The sequence below is a fragment of the Camelina sativa genome, chromosome 7 (genome assembly GCF_030686135.1).
Source record: "Camelina sativa cultivar CO46 ecotype springtype chromosome 7, ASM3068613v1".
Taxonomy (NCBI): domain Eukaryota; kingdom Viridiplantae; phylum Streptophyta; class Magnoliopsida; order Brassicales; family Brassicaceae; genus Camelina; species Camelina sativa.
Window position 1 is genome coordinate 28,276,209 of NC_141886.1, and position 26,276 is coordinate 28,302,484.

Sequence of the window (26,276 nt, forward strand, 5' to 3'; positions counted from 1 at the left end):
TGGACTTCATATCTTGATGAAAATATCTAAGTTCATTCGCTTGAGAATTTTGAATTCAATATCTCTTTGTTCGCACGTGGAAATGAAAAGAAAATATCAAAATGTTGCATCAGAAACCTCTAAGAAGCTAGACAAAACATGAAAAAAACTTTGTAGACCATGAACAAACAACGACTTCGAAAGTCCCTACAACTAGCTAGTGCATGCCCTTCGAGCTATTGCCTTCAACCCCATTGATATGATCAAGATTAATTTGTCGGCCAATTGCTAGCTAAAATAAGCAAAACGACATTTCTATATATGATTCTAACTATGAGAAAAACATTCGTACTTTTCATGCTCATGCTCTAAAAATTCGTACTTTTCACATAATAAGCTCTTCATGGTTTTCTCTACAAACATAAAAGTTTTATTTTACCACGAGACACTATCTCATTTACTTTTTGACCCCTTTTACGATGACATCTTCACAAAATACCCCCCAACTTTTTTTCTAAAGCAAGTATCGTACGTCGTCTGTTATACTAATGGAACCATCAGAGAATTCCTCAAATAAATATCTTTTGTACTTTTCGGATTACCACATGTTTGTTTGTTTGTTGTTGTAGAAAATTTATCTCTAGTGACTTAGACATATATACGTACGAACGACGAAAGTTTTTTTTTTTTTTTTTCTTCATTATATGATATGATATGAAACGTAATCATTTGATGATACTTTAAATTATTTACATGATCATATGATATATATAGCTCAGCGCAAATTAGATTCGGTTTTCAAATTCAACCAAATAGAATCAGAAAAGTAAATTATAAACCAGAAGAATATATTGTCAACACGTGATAAAATAACCCAATTGATAATACAATAGTACCAAAAAAAAAAAAAAAAAAATCTGATTATTAAAAAAAAAATGATTGATAAATAAATAAGATTATTATAAAAAAAATAAGATTAAAAAAAAAAAAAAGGCAGAGTCGGGGAACTTGCGTCAGAAGAATTTTGACTAAGAAAGAAAGAAATAAATCAACAACGACGGCCATTTCTCTCATCGTACGGATTCATTCCTATCGTCTCTCCTCTCACCACTACTCAGATGCTTCCTTGTTCACTTTTACCCTTTTTGATTTCTTGATTTTTTGGTCTTTGATTCGTACCTCTGCTTCTGTTTCCACCAACAACAACAAGAAGAAGAAGAAGAAGAAGAAGAAGAAGAAAGCTTTCACCTTTACTCTAAAAGTTTCACTTTTTATTTATTTATTTATATATATTTATTTCCATGTCTGCTTTGAGGCTCTGAGATCGAAGAAACGAATCTATGGCGGAAGCAAGACGATTTAGCCCTGTTAGTGAATTAGGTGAAGTGAATGTTCTCTTCTTCTTTTTATCTATTTGGGATATTTTTTGGGGTCATATCTTATATCCGATTAAGTCTGTTGTTTTTTTTTTTCGATCTATTTGGTGTTGATGTTGGTACCTATCACTCATAGTCATCAAAGTTTCAATCTTTATGTGTGGAATCTATTCAATATAGCTTTTTTTTTTTCATTTATTTTACCATTATTAGTCTTGAGTGATGATGATTTGTTCTTGTGGAAGCATATTTTGTCTGAATATTCTGATTTGGTAATTAAGTTCATCACTTACTAGTCTGGTTATAATACTTATCCAAGTGGAAAAACTAATCTAATCTAAAGAACAAATCATCATCACATCAAGACCAAAACAAGATACTATCAGTGTGCTGTGTGTTTGGTTTTTACTTTAATTAGCTGCTTCTTAATATGAAGTTGACTTTTTTTTTTTTTGGCTACTAGATCTGCAGCTACTTACTAAATGTAGTATAGAGTCTCTTAAAGCTTTCTTGATTAATTTGATGTCTTAAAAGCTTTCTTCTTGAATGATATCTTCTTAGTCGTTTTGTGTGTCTTCTGATTGCAATACTTTTTGTCCACAGATGTTGGCCAAATACTCTCTGAAGCACGTCACCGATGGCTTCGTCCACCTGAAATATGTGAAATTTTACAGAATTACCAAAGGTTTCAAATTTCTACCGAGCCACCTACTACACCATCAAGTAAGTTCTTTTTCCATCCTGCTCGTGTAGGGCCAAAGTTTTTTTCTTTTATAAACATTCAGTGTAGGATGAAACTCAGGAGTTTGAAGACTGATGTTCTTGTTAAATTCTGTCTGATTCTCAGGTGGGTCTGTTTTTATGTTTGATCGAAAGGTGCTCAGATACTTCAGGAAAGATGGGCATAATTGGAGGAAGAAAAAAGATGGAAAGACAGTGAAAGAAGCTCACGAGAGGTTGAAGGTAGTAAATAAGACATATTTCTTTTTTACTAAGTAGTTCTTTGAGAAGTATGGTCAAAAGAGAAGCACTTTGTGATTCTTTGATCCGAAATGATATAAATATCATCAAGATGTTGGTTGGTGCTTTTTAGTGATGTCTCTAGCTTATGAATATCCGTGCAGGCGGGAAGCGTTGATGTTCTACATTGTTACTATGCCCATGGACAAGACAATGAAAACTTTCAAAGACGCAGTTACTGGTTGCTTCAAGAGTAAGCTTATTATAGCATTATAACTTTTATGCCATTTGCTTGTGTTCTTAAACTATTGTGATAGATTCCCTCTCTCTCTCATTTTTGTTTTTTTGTTGGTGAATAATACAGAGAGCTTTCCCACATTGTTTTTGTCCACTATCTCGAAGTTAAGGTTTGACCCCATCCTGTTATTTGCTATTTACTCTGCCTCTTTATTATGCTTTTCACGGAAGTAGAGTACTTGAGAGTGAAACTTGTACATGAATCAGGGTAGTAGAGTTTCTACTTCTTTTAATCGGATGCAAAAGACTGAAGATGCTACTCGGTCTCCTCAAGAAACTGGGGAAGCCTTAACCAGTGAACACGATGGTTATGCTTCTTGCAGCTTTAATCAAAATGATCATAGCAACCATTCACAAACTACTGACTCAGCAAGTGTCAATGGTTTTCACACTCCAGAACTTGAAGATGCTGAATCAGGTGCTTCTTCTTTTACACATGATGTCACATTCTACATATTGAGGATTACATACCTTTTTAGTCTTATCTTATGCATATTACATGCATTCATTCTCTAGCATACAATCAGCATGGAAGCTCCATAGTTTACTCTCATCAAGAACGTCAGCAGCCTGCAACTAGAGGAAACCTTACTGATTTTGATCCTTACTATCAAGTATCTTTGACGCGTAAGTTCTTGGTGGCCTGGTTTATGCTCTTTTGTCTTTTAATTAGAAGCATCGTTCCAGTAACTATGGTACCTCCAAATGACATACAGTTTTTTATTTGATTTAATTTCAGCCAGGGATAGTTATCAGAAAGAGTTTCGCACAGTCCCCATAACACATTCTTCAGTTATGGTAGACAAAAGCAAAACTATAAACAGTCCTGGAGTAACAAATGGGTTAAGGAACAAAAAGTCCATTGATTCTCAAACCTGGGAAGAGATTTTGGGAAATTGTGGTTCTGGAGCTGAAGGCGTACCTTTGCAGCCTAACAGTGAGCATGAAGTGCTGGACCAAATACTCCAAAGCTCTTCTTTTACTATGCAAGATTTTGCCAGTCTACAAGAGTCCATGATCAAAAGCGGGGTATACACATTTCTGATTTTATTGCTCAATTTCTGCATTCCTCTTGCTGTGTGTGTTTCTAGGCTCTTTTGATAGGCTATGTATTCATCTGAGTGTCTGAATTTGTTATCTTTTCAAACGTCTACAGAATCAGGAGTTAAATTTAGGAGTTACATCTGATCATACTGTGTGTTTCCAGGGACAAGGTTTGAACTGCACTCAGCTTGTTATTTTAATAAAGGGTTGGAATTTATTTGTCTATAAAAGCTAACTTTCAACATTTTTTGTATTGACTGCAGATATAGAGCCTAATGCTATATGCAGTCTAGCTTCAAACGAAAAAGCTCCATATCTATCCACGATGAAACAGCATCTGTTAGACGGTGCATTGGGCGAAGAAGGTTTGAAAAAGATGGACAGTTTCAATCGCTGGATGAGCAAAGAACTAGGAGATGTTGGTGTTCTAGCTGATGCAAACGAGTCCTTTACTCAATCAAGTTCGAGAACCTACTGGGGAGAAGTTGAGAGTGAGGATGGTTCCAATGGTCACAACTCTAGGAGGGACTTGGATGGATATGTTATGAGTCCTTCCCTCTCTAAGGAACAGCTCTTTAGTATCAGTGATTTCTCTCCAAGCTGGGCGTATGTGGGCTGTCAAGTGGTGGTAAGCAGTGTTGATCAATTTATCTTCTCGGGAGTCATAAGATAGGTTTGTGCTTATATTCTTTTTCAACTTTTTTAGGTTTTTGTCACTGGAAAATTCTTAAAGACTCGGGAGGAGGCTGAAATTGGCGAGTGGTCTTGCATGTTTGGGCAAACAGAAGTTCCAGCAGATGTTATAGCTAATGGTGTTCTCCAATGTGTTGCTCCTATGCATGAGGCTGGAAGAGTTCCGTTTTATGTAACATGTTCCAACAGATTGGCATGCAGTGAAGTGCGTGAATTCGAGTATAAGGTTGCGGAGTCTCAAATTTTTGATAGAGAGACAGATGATGAGTCCACTATTGACATTCTTGAAGCAAGATTTGTTAAACTGTTGTGCTCGAAATCTGAAAGCTCAACCGCTGTTTCTGGGAATGACAGTGATTTGTCTCAAGTGAGCGAGAAGATTAGTTTACTGCTTTTCGAGAACGATGACCAGTTGGATCAGATGCTTATGAATGAAATCTCCCAAGAAAATATGAAAAAGAATCTTTTGCAGGAATTTCTGAAAGAAAGCTTACACTCATGGCTTTTACAAAAGATAGCAGAAGGGGGAAAAGGTCCAAGTGTTTTGGATGAAGGTGGCCAAGGTGTATTACACTTTGCAGCTTCTCTTGGTTACAACTGGGCCTTAGAACCAACAATACTTGCCGGTGTAAGCGTTGATTTTCGCGATGTAAATGGTTGGACGGCACTTCATTGGGCAGCTTTCTTTGGCAGGTGAGTAACTTCTACAAAAATGTTCATCTTCTTTTTCTTTGATTTTGTATTTGAAACAAAGGTGTTTTCATATTCAGGGAGCGGATAATTGGTTCACTCATAGCTCTTGGTGCTGCTCCTGGAACTTTAACCGACCCAAATCCAGATTTCCCATCAGGAAGCACACCTTCTGATCTAGCCTATGCTAATGGTCACAAAGGAATAGCTGGTTATCTCTCGGAATATGCCTTAAGGGCCCATGTTTCTTTGCTCAGTCTAAATGATAACAATGCAGAAACTGTTGAGACTGCTCCTAGCCCATCCAGCTCATCATTAACAGACTCGTTGACAGCTGTACGTAACGCTACTCAGGCAGCAGCTCGGATTCATCAGGTTTTCAGGGCTCAGTCTTTCCAGAAGAAGCAATTAAAGGAACTTGGAGATAGAAAGCGTGGAATGTCGGAGGAGCGTGCTCTTTCAATGCTTGCTCCTAAAACACACAAATCAGGACGGGCGCATAGTGATGATTCCGTGCAAGCCGCTGCTATCCGGATTCAGAACAAGTTCCGCGGTTACAAGGGAAGAAAAGACTATTTGATTACTAGACAAAGAATCATCAGAATACAGGTGTGTAATGTTTTGAGAAAAACCAAACCAAAGTTCTTGATTTGTTTCAAGGTTTCTCAAATTCTTAACGGTTTAAACTGGCAATGGTGCAGGCTCATGTGAGAGGTTATCAGGTTAGGAAAAACTACAGGAAGATTATTTGGTCAGTGGGGATATTAGAGAAGGTGATATTGCGTTGGAGACGGAAAGGAGCTGGTTTGCGCGGGTTTAAGTCAGACGCACTTGTTGATAATAGGATGCAAGATGAAACAGAGAAAGAAGAAGATGATGATTTTTTCAAACAAGGAAGAAAACAAACAGAGGAAAGGCTACAAAAAGCTCTTGCAAGAGTGAAATCAATGGTTCAATATCCTGAAGCTAGAGATCAGTACCGTAGATTGCTAAATGTGGTCAACGATATCCAAGAAAGCAAGGTAATGTATAATTTTTATTTTTTTAAAAAGCTTAAGCTTATCTTCTTAGAATCAACAAAACTGAACAGTCTTGATTCTTAATGTATCTATGGTTTTAGGTGGAAAAGGCTCTTGAAAATTCAGAAGGAGCAGCATGTTTTGATGATGATCTGATAGATATCGAAGCATTGTTGGGAGACGATGACACATTGATGTTGCCTATGTCCTCATCTTTATGGACCAATTAGAAACCACTCTCAAGCTTTATGTGATGATACTTGTCACAGTATTATTGACTCAGTAAACTTGTAAATTCTTATGTAATCACTCTTCTCATATTCTGTAACTGCATTCATCACTCTCTCATTTAAATGATTATATTTGAACATTAATCAAACTTTTGTATAACCAAATAGTAAACCTTCCTTGTCATTAAACTGTACATGGCTTGGTTTCCATTAGTATACAAACTTTCTGTTTTTCTGAGTTAAAATAAATTTGATGAGATTAGGTTCTTGTTCCGAGGCTCTCGTTCCGAGGCTCTCGTATAACAAGATGTAGCCATGATCAGTGTTGCTCGAGTACTCTTGTGATGAGCCAAAGAATGTCTGAACAGCAGATTCTTCAATCATTTCAACAGTTTCATCATCAAAGAAGAGCCAATGGTTATGAGATTTCACGAGGCTAACATAGTGACCATGGTTTGGTCCACTTCCGACATGAACCACAACCGCAAAGAGGGAGTACTCGATGTCCACATATTCTTCCACTGTGTTGCTGAGTTTCAGTTCCAGCGGGAAGACAACTCTGTAAGATAGCTTCTTGTAGCGGCCCAATTGTTCGATGTATTTAAACCGTTTCAGATGTATAACTAAGATGTGTGGCGGTTTCTTGATCTTCATCCTCTTCTGCGCTTCTTGTAAACTGCACAAATAATCATAAAACTGCTTCAGTCATGTAAACCATTAAAAAACTTTAGGAGTCTTGCTCTTGCACACTGAAGAACGAACTACAAGGACTTGAGTTGTGAAACCATAACGTGTTGGGTTTTTCTGTATAATTTAAAGGAGCAGTGAAGAACTATGAAAGCAAAAAAACTTGAGTTTAGGGTGCACACTGAACTGAAACAGATTATATTCGAGTATGAAACCAAAAAAACTTTAAGGGAGCAGTGAAGATCTAGTCATAACATGTTGGGTTTTGCTGTATAATTTGATACAGTTATAGTAAATGCAAACAGATTACGGAAGAGCATTTTTTACCTGCAGCATTGGTCACAGAAAAATTTGTCTTCAGCGTGTAGAGTCTCTGTGGAGCTGAAGTTTTTCAAACAGCTAGTTATCGAACTGTTCTGTTCAATATCAAGGCTCAAGTCTAGGAAAGTTTCATCTCTTGCTGTTACTGTCTCACACCGCAGACACCTTGTCTCATTGGTAAGTATACCCTGTAACGAGTTTGCACATGCTAAATCACTTGAGATAACAGGAAAAGACTATATATAATATGTATTGTTCAGTTTTGAGATTGGGCTCGCTTTGGGGATTAGAGAGAATGCAGGAAATTAAGATTTGTCCTGGAATATTATTGATGCTTACTGCATCTATACTGAAGGCAGCTATAGGTCTATGACCAAATAATTTTTTGCATCTGAAAATGAACTGAGGGAAGAAAAGATATGCAATTTATTAACAATCACCTTCTTACCTGAAAAATCTTGTGCACCCATGTAACAATAGGTTCTTTAAGAACACCATTTTCCTGAGGAGCTTTCGATCCATTTGCAATCTTTTCAGGAGATGATGACGTTTCACGCCCCGTTTTTGTAGCTTTTGCCTCTTTCTCTAAGATGTCCACAAGTTCATTTAGCAAATAGTTCAGGAACTCATGTGCGTCCTGCATGAAAATAGTAAACACAATCTAATCAAACGCTTTGTTTATAGATATATATTGCTTCTCCCACAATTTCACTATCCTCACATAAAAAAGGGAATGTTGAGAAGATAGGCAGTTACGCAGAGTACCTGATGCATATAACTCCGGAAAAGCTCATTCTGTTTTTTCAATCTCTGTACAAAACGCTTCGGAGCAATCACTCCTGTTTTCTTCTTCTGGGAACTTATCTATGGGAAAGGGGTACTAAAATTAACACACTTAGGAGCAGTAAACATCACTGCAATTATCAAGTAGATGATGACAAGAATAACGAAAGACTAAACGAAGCAAACACATCTGCAACGCCATATTTCCAAAAGTAAACGAATCATACTCAAATTATACTATAATATTACCTGGGAAAACAAGTCTGCCAAGCATGTCAAGAGATTCTCGTCAGCATCAGCTTTATTATTTGTATAGTGTTCAAGCAATTGTTCACGAAATGGAGCACAAAAATAAAGAGCCTACACAAGTGAAAAGGTTTCATATAAACAAACGATTAGTTAAGATCAGCCCTTCTTCTAGACTAGACCCTAAGATCGAGATAGAACATTCTACATTCATATATCAAACCAATTTGTTCTCAAACAATTTCAAAATCCGATGTGATTCGTAAGGCAATGATCATTTCATTTTCCAGATAGTAATCAGAAATTTCAAAATCCTAAGATGAAATCTACCAAAAAAGCAAAAACGATTCGTACACATGGAAACTCAAAATGAGGGATCGAGATCGAGAGACCTGTAAAACACTGTTACAGTAACAAGTGTTTCCGAAGTTTTCGAATCCGAAGTAGCGTTCTCCTTCCGGGAACTGGTCGCCGAGAGCTTTCTCGAGTTTGGATCCCGCGGCGCCCATATCAGACCTAGCCTCTCCCTCTCGGACCTACCGTAACACCGTGATTTCGTTTCGATTCGATTCGGAGACTCCTACAAAGGTATGAGTCGAATCAAATGAGAGATGGATTCAGTCTATAGATTTTTCAGATTTCGAAGATGTTTTAACTTTTAAGAGTAGAGAGGAGGAGATGAGAGGGTCGTAATTGAATGTTTTTGTTTTACGCGGATATTATATGCAAATTAATTTTGTTTGAGGGAACATTTATTAATTTCTATATTTAACAGCTACTTTTGATTTAACTTATATTTTTCCCCACGTAAAACTATTTTTAAATCACATTCTACCCAAAAAAAAAAAAAAAAAATCACATAAGTGTGTGATGAAAAAGTTGTTCTAATTGTCAAGTCAATTTTCTTTCATTTAGCTCAAATCATTAATAATAATGCATATAACGAAAATATGTGTTGGTTATTGCCAAATTTTAAGATTGATTGGACTAACCTTTTTAGTTTATCTTTTTGCCTGTTTGGAAAATCAAATTTTTGTCTTCAGGTATTTTGGATTGTAATGTTATGAAATAAATGATATTTTCATTTTAGAGGGGTAAATCCAAAATATGAAAATACTAGATGACAACACTAAATAAATAAAAAAACCATTACAATTATAATTCATTGAGAGGAGTAAATTGTTAGTTATTCTTTCCATGTGGTTGTTCTGCGTAATTTAAATACATATTTGGTGTAATTTGGTAAATAAAATTGTACTAAGGTAAGAGATACGTGTGGAACATTTTAACATTATTGAGGACAAAACTGCAAATGTTTTTTTGCCTCGCACATGAAACGCAGCCGTTTTATTCCGATCTTAAACCATCCGGTTGAATCAAGTCGTCACCGTGACGGGCAATAAGTGTCCACGGCGAGACAAACCTTAATGTTTATGTTTTCACGAGCCAAATATTTTCTCTTTTGATAAAAATAATTCTATTAAAATAAAGAAAGAGAAGTTGAAAAATTAGAACTATGAAATGAGATAGATCACATTAATAAGCTTGGAAGGTTTCGAACCAATGGTGAAGATAAGTATCCTGTAGAGAGACTGCTGTTGCACTGGTGGAGACTGAGATGTCTAGTCCTAGTCCAAATAACATTTTTTTTATGTGTTCATCATCATGTATTCGATCGAGTGGGATCAATTTGTGAGTATGTTTAATTGATATAGGATAATAGATCACTACAATGAGCGGGCTAGAGAAGAATAGTATTACTACTTTCAATATGCAAATGGTCATCAACTTTGAGGAGAATCACGAGTATGTTGTTGTTCATATTGTTTTTACGTTCGAAGTATTTGACATTTTTTTTTCTTTCTTGTCAACCAAAGTATTTGACATTTAAAAATCAATTCAAGTGGTTTAGTTTTGAACATTTCACGTGATCTTTCATGGGATATAACAGGGAAACCCGCACGTCCGTACATGCCTATATATAATAAGGTCATTGGCCACACGTACGTACTCATCCCCAAACAAGACGAAGAAGAAGTAGAACTCAAAAGTTTGTTCTTTTTTTTTTATATAGTTATAGTGATTCCAAAGCAAATAACATTTTACAATCACTTTCTAGTCTCATGATGAGTTCGATGGATGCTTTAGCAATGGCGGGGGTGGAATATCAAGAATGGGGACTTAGTATTGAAGAATGGGAGCTTCAAGAATCTGTAGTTCCGCCCCATTTGCTTGCTGATGATTCTGACGAAGAAGAAGAAGATCATCGAAACAACAATGATTCTGAAGTAGAAGAAAAAGAAGATCATCTTCGAGATGATGATGATGATATAGTTTTAGATAGCTTAGAGGTTAAACAAGTTGTCCCTTGTGTCATTAAAGCTTCGGTTGGGAAATTGATTGAGCAATCTCTCTCATATATGTATGCATGGGCATAAAATCCGAATCCGAAAATCCGAACCAAAAAAATCGGATAAAAACCGAACCGATATTGAGGAAATAACCGATCGGTTTTTGTTTTCATTATTTTTAGATATCGGGTTAAATCTGATCCGAACCGATATCCAATAGATATCCGAATATAACCGAAAATATAAGAAACAACTTTATAAAGATAGATGTATACGTAACTATATACGATATAAATGTATCGTAGATATGTATCGTAGATATAGATATACACACCTAACTATATACAATATACACAAATCGTAGATATACTCCTATATCTACGTTATTGTTTACTTTGATTTTTTTTTTTATTATTGACACGGTTTTATGTCTCATTTTGGATGTTCAGTACGTCGCACTTTTATGTATTGGTATAATTTTATGCTAGTTTGAACTTTAAACTTTTTATTTATTTCATTTCTATTTTTTTTCAAATACTTGGTTAGTATGGGTTTTTGAATACAATCAGATTAAAAAATATCCGAATAAAACCTTATCCAATAAATTTGGTTTAATTTTGGTTATCGACAATATATCCGAACCGATCCGAAATTTGAATTATCCGAACCGAAACAGATCCGAATTTTTTAAATATCCGAATGGATATTAAAGCTAATATCCAAAAAATCCGAAATCCAAAATATCCGAACCGAATCCGATCCGATATCCGAACACTCGGGCCTGCATATATGTGTTCACCTCAAACAGCTTAAGTTCTTAACACTTCTTGTTGAGAACTTTTTGTTAGCCATGTTCTTTATTTTCTTTTGTGATCGTTTTTAAGGGGCTTTTTTAAAAGGTCAAATCATTTTAATTGAGGTTTTCTTTTCCATAAAAGAGTGAGTTGATATATAATGTAATGTTAAGTATTTTATTTTTTTCGTGACAAAAAATGTATTTGTAAAGTACTGTACAGTATTTAGTTTTGATAAGTTGAGTTGACTCAAGTAAACCTAACATATGAATCTTATCTGGCATTATGTGTTCTATATGAAAGCTCAAACTCAATACCAAACAAAACAAAAGAAATATTAATTCTGAAACTGAAATCTCTTTCAATGTATATATAATATATTTGTAATAGAATAAAAATAATAAATCAACCAACCTCGAATTATATATTAGCCCCATACATATGATTATATATAGTCTATTATAATTTTACCAATCTTTTTTTAAGCAAACCAATATCTCAGAACGATATATATGTATCTAAAATTAATATGGAGAGAATATTAAATTTTCCTAAATGCAAGTATTTGGATGGATAAGTTCTGAATCATATACTGTACGTACATAGTATGTGTGTAATATGGCTCCACGTTTAATTCTTTCTGTTAGAGCACCAAAGGGGAAAGTTCCATCTTTCAAATGAAAAGAAAAGAAAAAACTTTTTTGTATCTTAAAAAAATTCACGAGAATCTCGAACGCACCGTGACGTTTGCATCAATACGTATCTTACGCATATGAATTGGTCATCCATGATCAATCTGAAGTACTTGAAAGACCACGCCACATCATATGAAGGCTTTCCCCTGTGACTAAGCTTTAATTTGGATCCCTTGACGAAAGTGATAGGAAAATGAATTAGCTTTGAAAGATCACGTCATATGGTCTTGTAGTCGAAAACTTTTGGAACTTTTTTTTGTCTTAGGTCCATTCATTTAGGTGTTTTTGGTTTTGTGTTTGAGGGTGAGGTTATGTGTAATTTTGGTTTAAATTGTGGTTTCGGTTTTGTTTTTGTCTCTTTTGTTGGTAACGTTTATGTTTGTCTTAGGTCCATTCACAACTTGTGTATTTGTTTTTTTCTTTAATAGTAAAATAATGTCCAAGTTATTAAGTTCAATCACGTCAAACTCTATGCAATGGAAACAAAAGATTCAAGCCGGGTTCAATCAAAACATACACATACTAAATCAAAACACACACATACTGTACTTGAATCACCAGGACAAAGAAGAAGAAGGAACCCAGAAGATTTTACCAGATTAACGCCGAATCAAGCATCCTTCAAGTACCATCATAAACCCTAGATCTGTACCAACATAAGATCGATTACACGAAAGCTTATAGATCGATCCTTGAAACAACAATTCGCAATATGTAGGAAAAAAAAACAAAACTTACTGATCTAAAGAATAAATCTTCGATCGATCACGATATTAGAAGAAGAGATCTAATTTGGGAGAAAAAAATACGATTTCTTTCTTTTTTTAAGAACTGTGGAAAATATTTCATCCAACGCGTTTTTGCAAACGGTTATATTTGAACGTGATCACTCTATGCTTCACTTGTTTCTACAACTGTTTTTAATACTTCGATTAGTGTTTTAAGTACTATATACAAATTTAGATGATTACACAACCACATGCATGGTCTGTTCTGAATCCTTAGTTATTATTATTTATAAACTATATAACAAAATTCTCAAATTCATTCGCCTTTAGTCGACATTGCCAGCAAAGTGAGCATGTGGCAGACTATAGTATTTCTCTAATCTTTCTTTTGTAGTAATTGTTTTCAGGAAAACAAATAATTAACATAATCTTTCTACTGTGTAACTCAGTAAGTAAAGCAATCACGTGCCGTATCTTTGAACTTTGCTAGGTTGGTTACTAGGTAGGTAAAAAAGACCTCGGATAATCAACCATATTATTTAATAAGAATTTCCATAAGTTGAACTTGAATCGGCCTACACATCAGATCATTTTTTTTTTAGTCAGTTGTAGACTGATTAAATCTGTTTTATATTTCAAGTGATTCATTGTCAAAACTACAAACTAGATTAACTCGGCCGTCTAAGCCAATTTTCATAACATTCCCAATTGCAATGCAATCTTCGTTTTGCTTTTCCTAGTTAAACATGCACCACCAAATATTTAGGTATGTAAATTATGCACATATATATATATATACATATATGTATCATGTATGCTGTATGGACCAGGATACTCGATTTTGGGTATTCATCTATCAATGCATAGACAAGCATGCATGCACGCATGTTGTTAGGTTTCTCTAATTGATACAGATTATTTTTTTTGGGTACAAATCTAATGGCTACGGTTTGCGCAATGATGTATCTCATTGTATAATAAAACGGAAGTACACAATTTTTTTTCTTTTTCTGTAGACTATATAATATGAGTTATAAGATTAATTATTTGATTATTTCATAGGTTATAGGTTATATGAGTTGTAATCATTAGTTAAATATCGATTTCAAATCCTATTAAAAAGGATATTCTAAAAAAAAAAAAATCTCCACGGAATATTTAATTAACCATATGTAGGCAACAAAATCTCAAAAGTTAATTACTCTTCCGTTCGATTATACTAGCAACTATAAATCAAAATAACATAAATAATGTTTATTATGATTGATTTGATAAATTTCAAAAAAATTAGGCTAATTCGCGGAACATTCATAAGAAATCTCAAAAACATTTCAAGTCATCATATTTAGCATATGATTTTAATTCATAATGTTTTTTCACAACAACTTTTAAAAACAATCACATAAATTATATTTTATATAAAAATTACAATATAAATTAAAAAAAAAATCCGTGCTCTAGCACAGATCCTAATCTAATACTAAGTTTAAAATAAGATCTAACATCGAAAATTAGAGGCACACATATAATATATATATATATATATATATATATATATATATATATATACGTATAGTAATATATGATAGATATAAACTAATTCATTTATCGAAAACACATGAAATCAGTTATGGTATCAACCACAAAGTATATATTATCTTAATTCTAATTCAAACCATAATTGATCTGCTTTGGTCCGAAATACCTAATCAACCCGATTGACCTGCAATTAGTTCAGTTTTTTTTTTGGTAAGTCATAGGAGACAAATGTTCCCTACTATTTATTAAATGAAAATAAAAGATTACAAACGAACATTACCAGGGACTTCTGCCCCATTCATGTCCTCTAACAAGACTGTCCTAACAATATCCGAACAAGTATCCAAATAATGAAAGCCAAGCGGTAAAGTAAACGCAAAGTTTGCTAATCCATCTGCAAGACGATTAGCTTCCCTATACACGTGAGAAACCCGGACTATCCAGTCCCTTAAAAGAAAACCATAGCACAAACGCACTAGGAACGACAAAGGATGAGACTCATTTATCCCTGTCATGAGAAAACCAACAATTATCTCCGAGTCTACTTCCAGCTCCACAAAAGACATCCTACCCTCCCAAGCAAGACAGAGCCCATAGTACACTCCCCAAAGCTCCGCCAATGGTGCCGAGCATATACCAATATTCAACGCAAACCCTCGACACCATTCCCCATCCGCATTACGCATAATTCCCCCTGCCGTTGCCAGACCCGGATGCCCTCTAGAGGCACCGTTAGTGTTTACCTTAACCCACCCAACCCGCGGTAATGTCCAAGTAATTACCCGCTCCACCCTTACGACATTTCTGCATGTAGCTCCCAACCTGTCATTCGCTTTGGTGACTTCTCGAGCCACCTCTTTCACAAACTTCACTCGGTGTCTACACGTACCACTCCCACTAAAAACATTCCCGCAGCGCCACTTCCAGCTCCACCATATAACCATAACAAACAAGGTTGGCCAGGCGCACTCCCCAACCATATACCTCTCACCCAGGTTTGCATAAACCCATTCCAGAATGGAGCCTGCGAAGAAAGAATTTAGCTTTCGTCTGGGAACAATTCGGTTCCATAACCCAGATATAGTTGGGCAGTCACGAAGAACATGAATAATTATCTCTTCACCGCCTTTACACACTTGACAGACCCCCTCATCCGCTAAGTGTTTTCTCTTTCGCTCCATATTAGTCATAATGATCTGATGGATAACCATCCAGAGAAAAACACTCACTCGCTCTGGAGCAACAACCTTCCAAACCTGATCAAACAGTTTCCCCGAGTTTGTTCTTGGTAGCGTGCAGCGTGTGAGGAGCTCATAAGCAGATTTGACAGTAAACTCGCCATTTGCAGTGGCACTCCAGGATAGCCTGTCTTGAGCCCCTGTTACCGTATCCAAGACCACTGATGCAAGGTGCAACCCGATATCAGGCATGACATACGGTGTGATCGCCTCTAGCAACCAACCCCTCCCATTCATCCACAAGTCACAAACTCTCAGCCCTTCGAATCTCGCAGGTAAAGGGACACAAACCTCTTCGAGTAGTGGCGTATTCAGAAGCCACTTATCCGACCAGAAACGAACTTGTTTACCATCTCCAATCACCCATGACAACCCGGGAATTAACACCTCTATGATCCCTTGTATTACACTCCTCCATGTAGAGGACCAAGTACCTTTGGGGACCAACCAAGCAGGATCTGATGCCACAGACACCTTATACTTGCTCCGTAACACCTCAGCCCAAAGACCAGAAGTACCACTAAGCAACCTCCAACCAATTTTTGCCAACAGCGCTGCATTCATTGCCCTCGATGAACGGATCCCCAAGCCTCCCTCCTGTTTAGGACGACAAACCTTGTCCCAGGCTATCAGATGCAGCTTCCTTTTTTCTGTACTACTTCCCCATAAAAACGATCGCGAGACTTTGTCCAACCCATCAAGTATCGCTTTTGGCAGAGCAATGGTGCTCATGGAATGAACAGGGATTGAAGAAAGAACCGCCTTGGTCAGCGTCAGACGACCCGCTAGACTCAAGGTACGTCCCTTCCATCCCGCTAGTCGTGCTGTAACTCTTTCCAATATCTCCCCAAACGTTGCTTTATTTATTCGTTTCTGTAGTACAGGCATACCCAAATATTTGCCTAAGTCCCGAGTGGACTTGATTCCACTCTCCTCTGTGATCAGCTTCTCCAAATCCCGATGGACATTATCAGAAAAGTAGATCTTAGACTTTTCAAGACTAACTTTCTGACCTGAAGTTGTATAGAACCGTTCCAATACTCTCCTTATAACTCGAACTTGAGCTACTGACGCCTCCGCAAAGAGGATAAGATCATCTGTAAAGCATATATGCGAGAGGTGAGGAACTCCACGGGACAGCTTGGTTGGTTTCCACACCTTTCCACCGACTGCCTTGTCTACCAACTGACATAACCTCTCCATACAAAGTACAAAGAGATACAGGGATAAGGGGTCCCCCTGACGCATACCACGGGCCGACTTAAAGGCTTCAATCTGTTCACCATTCCACAATAGAGTCATTGAGGGTTCAGTAACACTTTCCATAATCCACCTGACCCATGAACCTGGTAGATTAGCAGCTTTAAGAGTGTCCTCCAGAAAGTTCCACCTTATGCGGTCATAGGCTTTCTCCAAATCCAGTTTCAACAACATCCACCATTTCCTCCCCTTCTTTCTCCTCATTGAGTGTACCACTTCCTGTACCACCACAATGTTATCCACACTCAACCTACCAGAGATAAAACTAGATTGGGCATGACTGATTAGTTGCGGCATAACTGACTTCAATCTCATGACCATTGTTTTAGTAATTGTTTTAAACAACACATTACACAAATTGATTGGCCGGAATTGTGATATCCTCTCATGCTTCCCCACTTTGGCAATCAAAATCACCAATGCATCATTAAGACCATTAGGGAGCACACCATTCTCGAAAAATCTCAACACAAACTCAGTGACGGACCCTCCAACAGTCTCCCAACAATCCTGATAGAATATAGGCTGGAATCCATCCGGACCCGGCGCTTTAAATCGCCCCATACAACGTATAGCCTTCTCCACATCACTACTTAAGAACGGCTTGTTTAGTATATGCAATTCCTCCTGAGAAAGTAAGGTGAAACCATTCGAAGGAAGAGTCTCAACAACAAGCTCCACTGCCATCTCCTCCAAGATACGCATGTCCGAGATCCATTGTCCTGCATCATCCTTTAGCGACACAATGTGATTCATCCCCCATCGAATAATGGTAGAAGTGTGAAAATATTTAGTATTCCTATCACCACAGACAATCCACTTCTCTCGCGACTTCTGGAACCATATTAGCTCTTAAAACTCCTTAATCAACCACTCTTCCTCATACAATAAAGCATTAGATTGCTGTACATCCAGCAAGTTCTGAACTACTTGAAGGTCATTCAGAATTCTCCATTTCCTCTGTTGCACATCCCCAAAGACTTCTTTATTCCATTTCTTTAAAGAATACCGCAACCCTAGTAAAGCCTATGGCGTGGATAAACTAACATCCCAAGACCGTGTAAGCAACTCCTTGAAGCCTGGGTGAGACAACCAAGCAGCTTCAAACCAAAATGGCCTCCTCCGTGGGTCCCTCTTCACTTCAGGACACAACTGCACATATAGAGGTGCATGATCAGAAGATAGAAAGGGGAGATGAGTAACAGAAGCCTCTTGCCATTTCAATCTACTATGCGCACAAAAAAGCACCCGATCCAATCTCTTGGCAATGAAGGTGTTCACCACACGTCCCCTTTTCCAAGTAAACTGGTTTCCCGTGAACCCCATATCGATCAAAGCCAACTCACTCATCCATTCACCAAATGCAAGAGAGTCAGAAGAAAGCTGCCCATTCCCTCCCGTTCGTTCATCAAGATGAGCAATGGTGTTAAAGTCATCACTAACAACCAACAGCGCTGTGATTCCCTGAATCTCCTCCTTCAGTTGAGCCCATAACCCACTCCTACGACTTACCGACAGTGCTGCATAAACAGCAATCAGATGAACCACTTCCATCCCATCAACTAACTTCGCGTGTATAAACTGACTAGACGAGTTCACTATCGTCACAACACCGATACCCGATCTCCACAATAACCACAGACCTCCACTCTGTCCATCTGCATCCACTCTAAATGCATTCTCGAAACCGAGGCTTTGACATATGCGTTGAGCCCTATCCCCTCCCGCGTGTGTCTCAAACACAGCAAGAACATCAGTCTTCCAACGTTTCAATATATAGCGAATCGATCTCCGAAAATTAGGTTTATTCGCCCCCCCCCCCAGCAATTCCAGAAGAAGCAATTCATCATCTTTAAATTATACCTTAAACTCAGCCGAATCACCGGGGCTCCCTGTCATCCGTCCACCACCGCCGTCTCCTCCGCCTGCGAGCCCTGAGTTGTACCACTCTCCCCATCCCCTGACATGCCCACCACACCCGAGTGCAGCACCACAGCTCCATCAATACCCGACGATCCCTGGATCACCGACACACCAGAATCCTCTCGACTACTCACAAAGGACGCATTTGAACGGCCGGCCGGAAATTTCTCCATACGCAAATGTTTCCCCGACTCGGATAACTCTACATCCCCACGGGTTGGACCAAAAATTAATCCTCTCGCGGGTTTATTGGGCTTAGCCCGTGCTTTAGGCCCAATAATCTTCGGCCTACTCTTCTCCCCAACCTTAGTGGATCCAACCCGACTTTCTTTAAACATATCCTTAGGCCCATGGTTTGTGTCATTTAATTTCCCTCCAAACAAAGTATTCTTACCTTGCTCCACCCCATTCTCCTTACCTTGTGCCACACTCTTTCCCTTTCTAAGTGGATCCGAGACACACTCATTTTCATTACCCTCTTCCACAGAATTAGCAACTTCCCTTTCCTCCCCAGATATTACCCCAAATCTGTTAGATATGGTAATATTCTCAACCACCTTATTCACCGGGATGTCCCGAATATTCACAGGGATCTCCCGAAGATTCCTCTCCGCGACTCTACTCGAACTTCCCGGAGCCACCTTAGCTGCATCCACCGTCGGCGCCGACTTCCTAGCCCCCGGCGAACCACCGTGAACCCATCCTCCAAAGGACTCACGGAAGACACCGCAGCCATTTCACGAACCGGCACCGCAACCAGTGCCCTCTCATGGGCCAGCTGAGGGCATGTATGAACCAAATGGCCATATATTCCACATTTCGAACAAATGGTGGATAACCCCTCATAGGAAACGTAATAGCGCTCACCATTAACCATTACCGTTCCTTTAAGTGGTCGCTTTAGGTTCACCTCCACACAAACCCGCACGAACCTAGCCCTATCAAACTGTAGGGTCGTCAGATCAACCTTCAGCGGGTTTCCCAACCCTTCTGCTATGCCCATCAAGATAGAACGATGATAGAAACTAAACGGAAGATTAGCCAACCGGATCCACACTGGTGTCGTATGGATCTCGTGTTGTAGAGGATCAAAGTCCGGGGACCAAGCTCTTGTCAGTAAACAACTACCAAATACCTTCCATGGATCACCCGTTAGCGCTGCCAAGTACTCCGCCTCCAACTCAAATCGTATCACAAAGAACTGCCGGGAAGATCCATGACATTCATCGCACCAACTCGCTTCCAAAGTTCACGCAACCGCCTACTCAACAGCGAAACCAAGACAGACCGTCCGAGCACCTTGACAATCATGCACTGCTTCCACATCCCATGCATGACATCCAATCCTCCCCATTCGGGAACGCTAAACACATCCGCTACTTCACAAAACCATCATCAAGAAGTGATTCCGGATTCGGCAGCCCACCACCTTATCCACCCAGAACCTCGGATCATCCGGAGGATCCCCCAGAGGTTGTCCCCTATCACCCACATCCAACATGGTCGCATCCTGCTCACTCGGTTTCGGAACCCTAGAGTCGCTCTCTCCAACCATCATCGTCCTACTTTCTTCCTTTTATTTTTGTATTTATTACCTGCAATTAGTTCAGTTTATAGAACATGAAACTAATCCTAGCTATAAAATATATTTTTTTAATCAAAATAAATGATTATAAAAGTCATCATCTTGAATAATATAATATATTTTTACATAAAAAATATCAAAAAAAATAGAAAAATGCATGTTAATATATTCGTTATATATCAAAAAACAAATAACAATAATAATAATTTTGAGTTTGAAATCCATGCAAGTACGTGAAGCTCACGCTTGGTACTGATATATGTACTGAGTTGATCATGTCCGACCTTTTACCGTCTATCCGTCGCGTAAAGTCACTGGTCGTCGTTACCAGTATAAATTTGTAGGGCCGACCACTATATTTGACATTGACATGGTTAAGTAACTTCCTTCCCCATCGACCAACCATCAATTCCACGAGGCATTTTGGCAGGTGAACTATACCAATATTTTCCATTGCTAACCAATTTTCTTTTTTTATATATACAGAAAACCTCTATAAATTAATAATGTTGGGACAAGACATTTTATTAATTTATATTGATATTAATTTATCTATAAATTAATAATTATTATCTTATAGTGTAAATTAATAATTATTAATTTATAGGTATATTTTTAATTGTTTCATTTTTTAAAAATTATGAATTGAGACAATTTTTGCAAAATAAGATTTGAATTTTGGATGTTGTAAATTTTATGGTATTGGAATTGAATTTGAAATAATAAAAACATATTATTGACAATGAATTAAAAATATTATAGACAAATTCACTTATACACATGAAATAAATATTCAAATTTATGAATAAGAATATCAAATATCTTATTTTAATAGTTTATCAAACTATCAAAATATAAATAATGCATATTTAGAAATTGAAAACTTTAAAAAGTTTTAGCTGTTTTATGAAATGTTATAGAATATTTTATATCATTATAGTTTGAAAATACAACATAATAGTTGTTTTATAGATATGAGGTTTAACAGAAACATACTTTACTATATCATCATATATATATATATATATATGTGTATATTTACATGATTATTAATTTATGATATTATTGGGACCATATTTTACATGGGGATTTCAAAAAAATAATTATCTTATTATCTTATCGAATTTTATTATTTTTTATACTGTCCCGATTTGGGACTAGCAAAATTTATTAATTTATAGTATTTATTAATTTATAGAGTATTAATTTATAGAGGTTTTACTGTATACCATTTCACATTTTTCCGGATACTTAGATTTAAACTCAAGAAGATGGTAGAATTGAAGAAAAAAACAAAAAAAAAAATTTATTATGTTTTTGGGTCCTAAATACAAAAGAAACGATGAGAGAATTTTCCAGTGGAGATGGTGTAAAGACTTCTCGACAAGAAGCATCATATAACTTCGTTTCTTTCATTATTCTATAGTTTTGTATACATCAATGTAACTATTTTTCTATTTTAATGATTTTGTATAGCATTTACGTAACATCTGTTTTAAATTGATATACCAAATTAAACAGACCTTAGAAATAAATATTACTCATCCGACATATATTTTAAAGTATCTTACAGCTCTAATGTCATATTATATAACGATACGAATTACATTGATAAGATATTTTCATATAATAGTTGTTCATTTTAATAGTTCACACCACGGAAAAACTAATCGACACATTGGAAACTATTGTCTATAATTGGCTGATTGCCAAAATCTGAAGAGACATTTATTACTGTTGTTCTCCAAAAAGCAAAATATCTATGGATGTTGATATTAATTGAATATTATATACTACAGACAAATAATTTATGGGGATATATCACACGACCTACCAAAATTATTATTAAGTTAATTAGTCCATTAATTAGTTAAAAATATTAATCTGATTTTGTTAGTTAGAGCATTTCATCCATTAGATTCCTATTGAATTTCTTAAACAAAAAAATCACTCACACTTCAACACAATTGAAATGTATAATAAAATTTTAATTCAAAGTATAAAATTAAACCAAGCGATGAAAGACAAATCCTTTTGGATTTTTTTTAGGTATTTCATTTGAAAATTCATCCTCACTCTCTTCTTTTTTTTATATATATATTAAGATATCCACATGAAAAATTCTCGACAGACGAGTTTGTGCTTAAAATGATGATATACAGTACATACGATTTTTTCAATCCCTCGTAACTAATAGCTATAACTATTTTTAAAGAAAAATCATCCATTGTGAATACTATATGAATTAGAATTTGGCTGGTGACGTTGTGACACAATACAGACACAAGGAAATTATCAGCTATATGGCCTCGTCATCAACATCAAGTTTTGAATCTCAAAGTTCTGAAACTTATTTTTATATCAAAGAAAATGCATGTAGAGAGAAACAACGGCATAATGTAGAAAAATCAACACACTAGAGTTTTGTTAGATTAGAGTGCAAATATAACACGAGGAATTTTGGCAGGTCACCAACAAATTCATTTTATAAGTATAAATAAATTATAATAGTATTATCTTCTAATTACATTTTTGTTAATGTTCGCCCAAAAAAAAAATATTCAATATGTTGACACTCATCAGTAGAGACCAAGTCGGTCCAACTCTACCTATACCTTCCACACTGCTTCCTCCCCGCAACAAATGGGGTATCATCGTCATTTAACCTGTGTTTATGTGACATTATAAATAACAAGGTGTTATCAAGGATCCATATATGCAGAAACAATTAACCTAATTACAAAACACATAGTTTTTTCTTCTCTTTCTTCCATACAAAACAAATATTAAATGGATACTTCAGCTTCAAACTCTTCTGGTCTCACGAGCAAGTCAAATCCCGGGTCGTCGTTTAACATGTATCTCCTCACGACACTCCAAGCTTTTGTGGCCATTTCTCTCTTGATGATGATATTCAAGAAAATAAAGTCATCTTCACGAAACAAGAAGTTGCATCCTCTCCCACCAGGACTCACCGGTTTTCCAATCGTTGGAATGATTCCGGCTATGCTCAAAAACCGTCCAGTTTTCCGGTGGATTCATAGCCTCATGAAAGAGCTTAACACGGAGATACTTTGTGTACGTCTAGGAAACACTCACGTGATCTCCGTAACGTGTCCTAAGATAGCACGTGAGATTTTCAAGCAACAAGACGCACTCTTCGCGTCAAGACCACTCACTTATGCTCAAAAGATCCTCTCCAACGGCTACAAAACATGCGTGATCACACCGTTCGGCGAACAATTCAAGAAGATGAGGAAAGTGATCATGACGGAGATTGTTTGTCCGGCAAGACACCGATGGCTACACTACAATAGAGCCGAGGAAACAGATCACTTGACCGCTTGGCTTTACAACATGGTTAAAAATTCCGAACCGGTCGATCTCCGGTTTGTTACGAGGCATTACTGTGGAAATGCGATCAAGAGGCTTATGTTCGGGACGAGGACGTTCTCGGAGAAGACTGAAACCAACGGTGGACCGACCGTGGAAGATATCGAGCATATGGATGCTATGTTCGAGGGGTTAGGGTTTACGTTTGCGTTTTGTGTATCGGATTATCTACCGATGCTTACGGGATTGGATCTAAACGGACATGAAAAGATCATGAGAGAAGCTAGTGCAATTATGGATAAATATCATGATCCTGTTATTGACGAGAGGATTAAGATGTGGAGAGAAGGTAAAAGAACTCAGATCCAAGATTTTCTAGACATTTTCATCTCTATCAAGGACGTAAATGGCCAGCCGTTGCTTACCGCTGATGAAATCAAACCAACCATTAAGGTATATTTTGACATGTTTCGTATATAAAAATTTCAATTACTTTAAAGTTTAGATATGTAGAAATGTTACATATTATATAGTACCGGCGCAAAATATAGTTTGACATTTCTTTGAGTTGAATGTGGAAATTTCTATTCTTTAAAATAACGTCAAAATTTAAGTGATTCCAGATATGGCAATTCAAAAATTAAATACCATCTTTAAAAAAAAACAGATTGTATACAAAATAACTCTTTTTTTGTTTAATTTTGTCAACAAATATTAAGAATAAAAAAAACATGTATAAAAAAAAATATAATCAAGAAAAACTTATGTATAGCATAAAGTCATGTTGCCCATGCATGAGTCCATTCATAGAATAATAAACTGATAAGAATCATTTCTTTTTTCGGTTATAAGATTATTAGAATGATTTATTATTTGTCAAGTACTTCCTTAAACTAATAAAACTCATTTATATATTTTGTAGGAACTTGTAATGGCGGCGCCGGACAACCCATCAAATGCCGTAGAATGGGCCATGGCGGAGATGATAAACAAACCGGAGATCCTCCACAAAGCTATGGAAGAGATCGATAGAGTCGTCGGCAAAGAAAGATTGGTCCAAGAATCTGATATCCCAAAACTTAACTACCTCAAAGCTATTATCCGAGAAGCTTTTCGTCTTCATCCAGTCGCCGCCTTCAACCTCCCACACGTGGCACTCTCCGACACAACCGTCGCAGGTTACCATATCCCTAAAGGAAGTCAAGTTTTACTTAGCCGTTACGGTCTTGGTCGTAACCCTAAGGTTTGGTCTGACCCACTTAGCTTCAAACCGGAGAGGCATCTGAATGAGTGTTCGGAAGTGACTTTGACGGAGAATGATCTCCGATTTATCTCGTTTAGTACTGGAAAGAGAGGATGTGCTGCTCCGGCGTTAGGTACGGCGATAACCACCATGATGCTCGCGAGGCTTTTGCAAGGGTTTAAATGGAAACTAGTCGGAGGTGAGACACGAGTAGAGCTTATGGAATCGATTCATGATATGTTTCTTTCGAAGCCTTTGGTTATGGTCGGAGAATTAAGATTGTCAAAGGATCTTTACCCAACAGTGAAGTGAGACGAAGTACGGTGACGTTCGGGGAAGACTTTTGCATGTATTATATATGAATATTAATGTACGTATAAGCGTATAACCAAAATTTTGGTAAATCATGCACCTTGATTCACCAAACTTTGTTCAGCTTTGGTCTTTTGTGGAATACTTAAACTGTGTTTCCTCTAGCGTTATATATATACTAGATATAGCGTTATATATACTACATAAATACCCGCCCGATGTGCGGGTTTAAAGTTTCGTAAAAAAAAATTTAATTTAATAAAAAATATATATTATAATTTATTGTAAATTATTTATGAATTTTTTTTTTGCTATAATACACTGATTTATATCCATATATAAATATTTTATATATTTTACTATTAAAAAATATTTTTTATACCTAGATATACTGTATGTTACAAATATATTATTTACCACCACTTAGAAAATGTTTATATGAACAAATTAAACCAATTATTATATGTCTCTTTACTTTTACTTTTGCATAGTTTCTTTAATCACTAAAATTGTTGGCTTAAAAAATATTATGAATAAAAAATAAATTACATCACAATAGTGTATGACTAACCATGGAGAGAACCTTGGTTTTGTCCTACTCCCTTATGGAGAGAACCTTGCGTCCAACCTCCTCTACCATGGAGAGAACCTTCGCTCCGCCTTCCTCCCTTGGAGAGATAACCTTGCGTCCAACCTCCCCCACCTTCCTCCCTTGGGAAAATATCCTTGCGTCCAACCTCCTCCACTATAGAGAAAATCTTGGCTTTGCCCTCCTCCTCTATGGAGAGAACATGTACACGTCTTTTAGCTATCTCAAAATGGCTTGCTCTATCAACCAGTGAAATTAAAGACCCTTTTCCAACGTCACAAAATCTTTTGATAGTAACTAATGTTAAAATTTCCCATTGTATTTCATGAAAGTTTTTTTGACACACCATGATGCAGCATCT

General features: G+C 36.7%; 4 protein-coding genes and 2 pseudogenes across 4 annotated transcripts; 3 read left to right on the forward strand and 3 right to left on the reverse strand.

Moving 5' to 3' along the window:
• The first annotated feature begins 931 nt into the window (after positions 1 to 931).
• Positions 932 to 6,453, forward strand: LOC104702771 (calmodulin-binding transcription activator 3). The gene is made up of 14 exons (XM_010418691.3): positions 932 to 1,359; positions 1,959 to 2,078; positions 2,203 to 2,318; positions 2,480 to 2,568; positions 2,680 to 2,722; positions 2,820 to 3,030; positions 3,129 to 3,239; positions 3,352 to 3,641; positions 3,769 to 3,826; positions 3,920 to 4,284; positions 4,363 to 5,042; positions 5,120 to 5,648; positions 5,741 to 6,061; positions 6,160 to 6,453. The coding sequence occupies exons 1-14, from the start codon at positions 1,320 to 1,322 to the stop codon at positions 6,286 to 6,288; spliced, it is 3,102 nt and encodes a 1,033-aa protein (XP_010416993.1). The 5' UTR covers positions 932 to 1,319; the 3' UTR covers positions 6,289 to 6,453.
• On the reverse strand, positions 6,439 to 9,052 carry LOC104702770 (ubiquitin carboxyl-terminal hydrolase 4). Its single transcript, XM_010418690.3, has 6 exons — positions 8,718 to 9,052; positions 8,329 to 8,439; positions 8,062 to 8,160; positions 7,745 to 7,933; positions 7,303 to 7,484; positions 6,439 to 6,964 (listed from the first exon to the last, which is right to left on the reverse strand). Exons 1-6 carry the CDS (start codon positions 8,832 to 8,834, stop codon positions 6,499 to 6,501), a joined length of 1,164 nt encoding a protein of 387 aa, XP_010416992.2. The 5' UTR covers positions 8,835 to 9,052; the 3' UTR covers positions 6,439 to 6,498.
• A 1,396-nt stretch (positions 9,053 to 10,448) lies between these two features.
• On the forward strand, positions 10,449 to 11,549 carry LOC104704969 (uncharacterized; annotated as a pseudogene).
• Positions 11,550 to 17,782: 6,233 nt separating this feature from the next.
• LOC147941804 (uncharacterized) lies at positions 17,783 to 18,829 on the reverse strand. Its single transcript, XM_087458650.1, has 3 exons — positions 18,794 to 18,829; positions 17,978 to 18,688; positions 17,783 to 17,890 (listed from the first exon to the last, which is right to left on the reverse strand). Exons 1-3 carry the CDS (start codon positions 18,827 to 18,829, stop codon positions 17,783 to 17,785), a joined length of 855 nt encoding a protein of 284 aa, XP_087314776.1.
• On the reverse strand, positions 18,826 to 20,417 carry LOC109125497 (uncharacterized; annotated as a pseudogene).
• A 2,733-nt stretch (positions 20,418 to 23,150) lies between these two features.
• On the forward strand, positions 23,151 to 25,490 carry LOC104702772 (tryptophan N-monooxygenase 2). Its single transcript, XM_010418692.2, has 2 exons — positions 23,151 to 24,224; positions 24,694 to 25,490. The coding sequence occupies exons 1-2, from the start codon at positions 23,229 to 23,231 to the stop codon at positions 25,324 to 25,326; spliced, it is 1,629 nt and encodes a 542-aa protein (XP_010416994.2). The 5' UTR covers positions 23,151 to 23,228; the 3' UTR covers positions 25,327 to 25,490.
• The last annotated feature ends 786 nt before the right edge of the window (positions 25,491 to 26,276 follow it).

What these genes read in the sequence shown, in the direction of transcription:
- LOC104702772 (XM_010418692.2), top strand. Translation starts at nt 23,229, where the DNA reads ATGGATACTTCAGCTTCAAACTCTTCTGGTCTCACGAGCAAGTCAAAT. An exon ending in AAATCAAACCAACCATTAAG is followed by an intron (nt 24,225 to 24,693) that starts GTATATTTTGAC and finishes TATATTTTGTAG; the next exon opens with GAACTTGTAATGGCGGCGCC.
- LOC104702770 (XM_010418690.3), bottom strand. Translation starts at nt 8,834, where the DNA reads ATGGGCGCCGCGGGATCCAAACTCGAGAAAGCTCTCGGCGACCAGTTC. An exon ending in TGGCAGACTTGTTTTCCCAG is followed by an intron (nt 8,161 to 8,328) that starts GTAATATTATAG and finishes CCTTTCCCATAG; the next exon opens with ATAAGTTCCCAGAAGAAGAA. An exon ending in GGGTGCACAAGATTTTTCAG is followed by an intron (nt 7,485 to 7,744) that starts GTAAGAAGGTGA and finishes AACTCGTTACAG; the next exon opens with GGTATACTTACCAATGAGAC.
- LOC104702771 (XM_010418691.3), top strand. Translation starts at nt 1,320, where the DNA reads ATGGCGGAAGCAAGACGATTTAGCCCTGTTAGTGAATTAG. An exon ending in AGTCCATGATCAAAAGCGGG is followed by an intron (nt 3,642 to 3,768) that starts GTATACACATTT and finishes AAACGTCTACAG; the next exon opens with AATCAGGAGTTAAATTTAGG. An exon ending in ACGATATCCAAGAAAGCAAG is followed by an intron (nt 6,062 to 6,159) that starts GTAATGTATAAT and finishes CTATGGTTTTAG; the next exon opens with GTGGAAAAGGCTCTTGAAAA.
- LOC147941804 (XM_087458650.1), bottom strand. Translation starts at nt 18,829, where the DNA reads ATGACAGGGAGCCCCGGTGATTCGGCTGAGTTTAAG. An exon ending in GTGATTCGGCTGAGTTTAAG is followed by an intron (nt 18,689 to 18,793) that starts GTATAATTTAAA and finishes AAACGTTGGAAG; the next exon opens with ACTGATGTTCTTGCTGTGTT. An exon ending in TGCTTACACGGTCTTGGGAT is followed by an intron (nt 17,891 to 17,977) that starts GTTAGTTTATCC and finishes GATGTGCAACAG; the next exon opens with AGGAAATGGAGAATTCTGAA.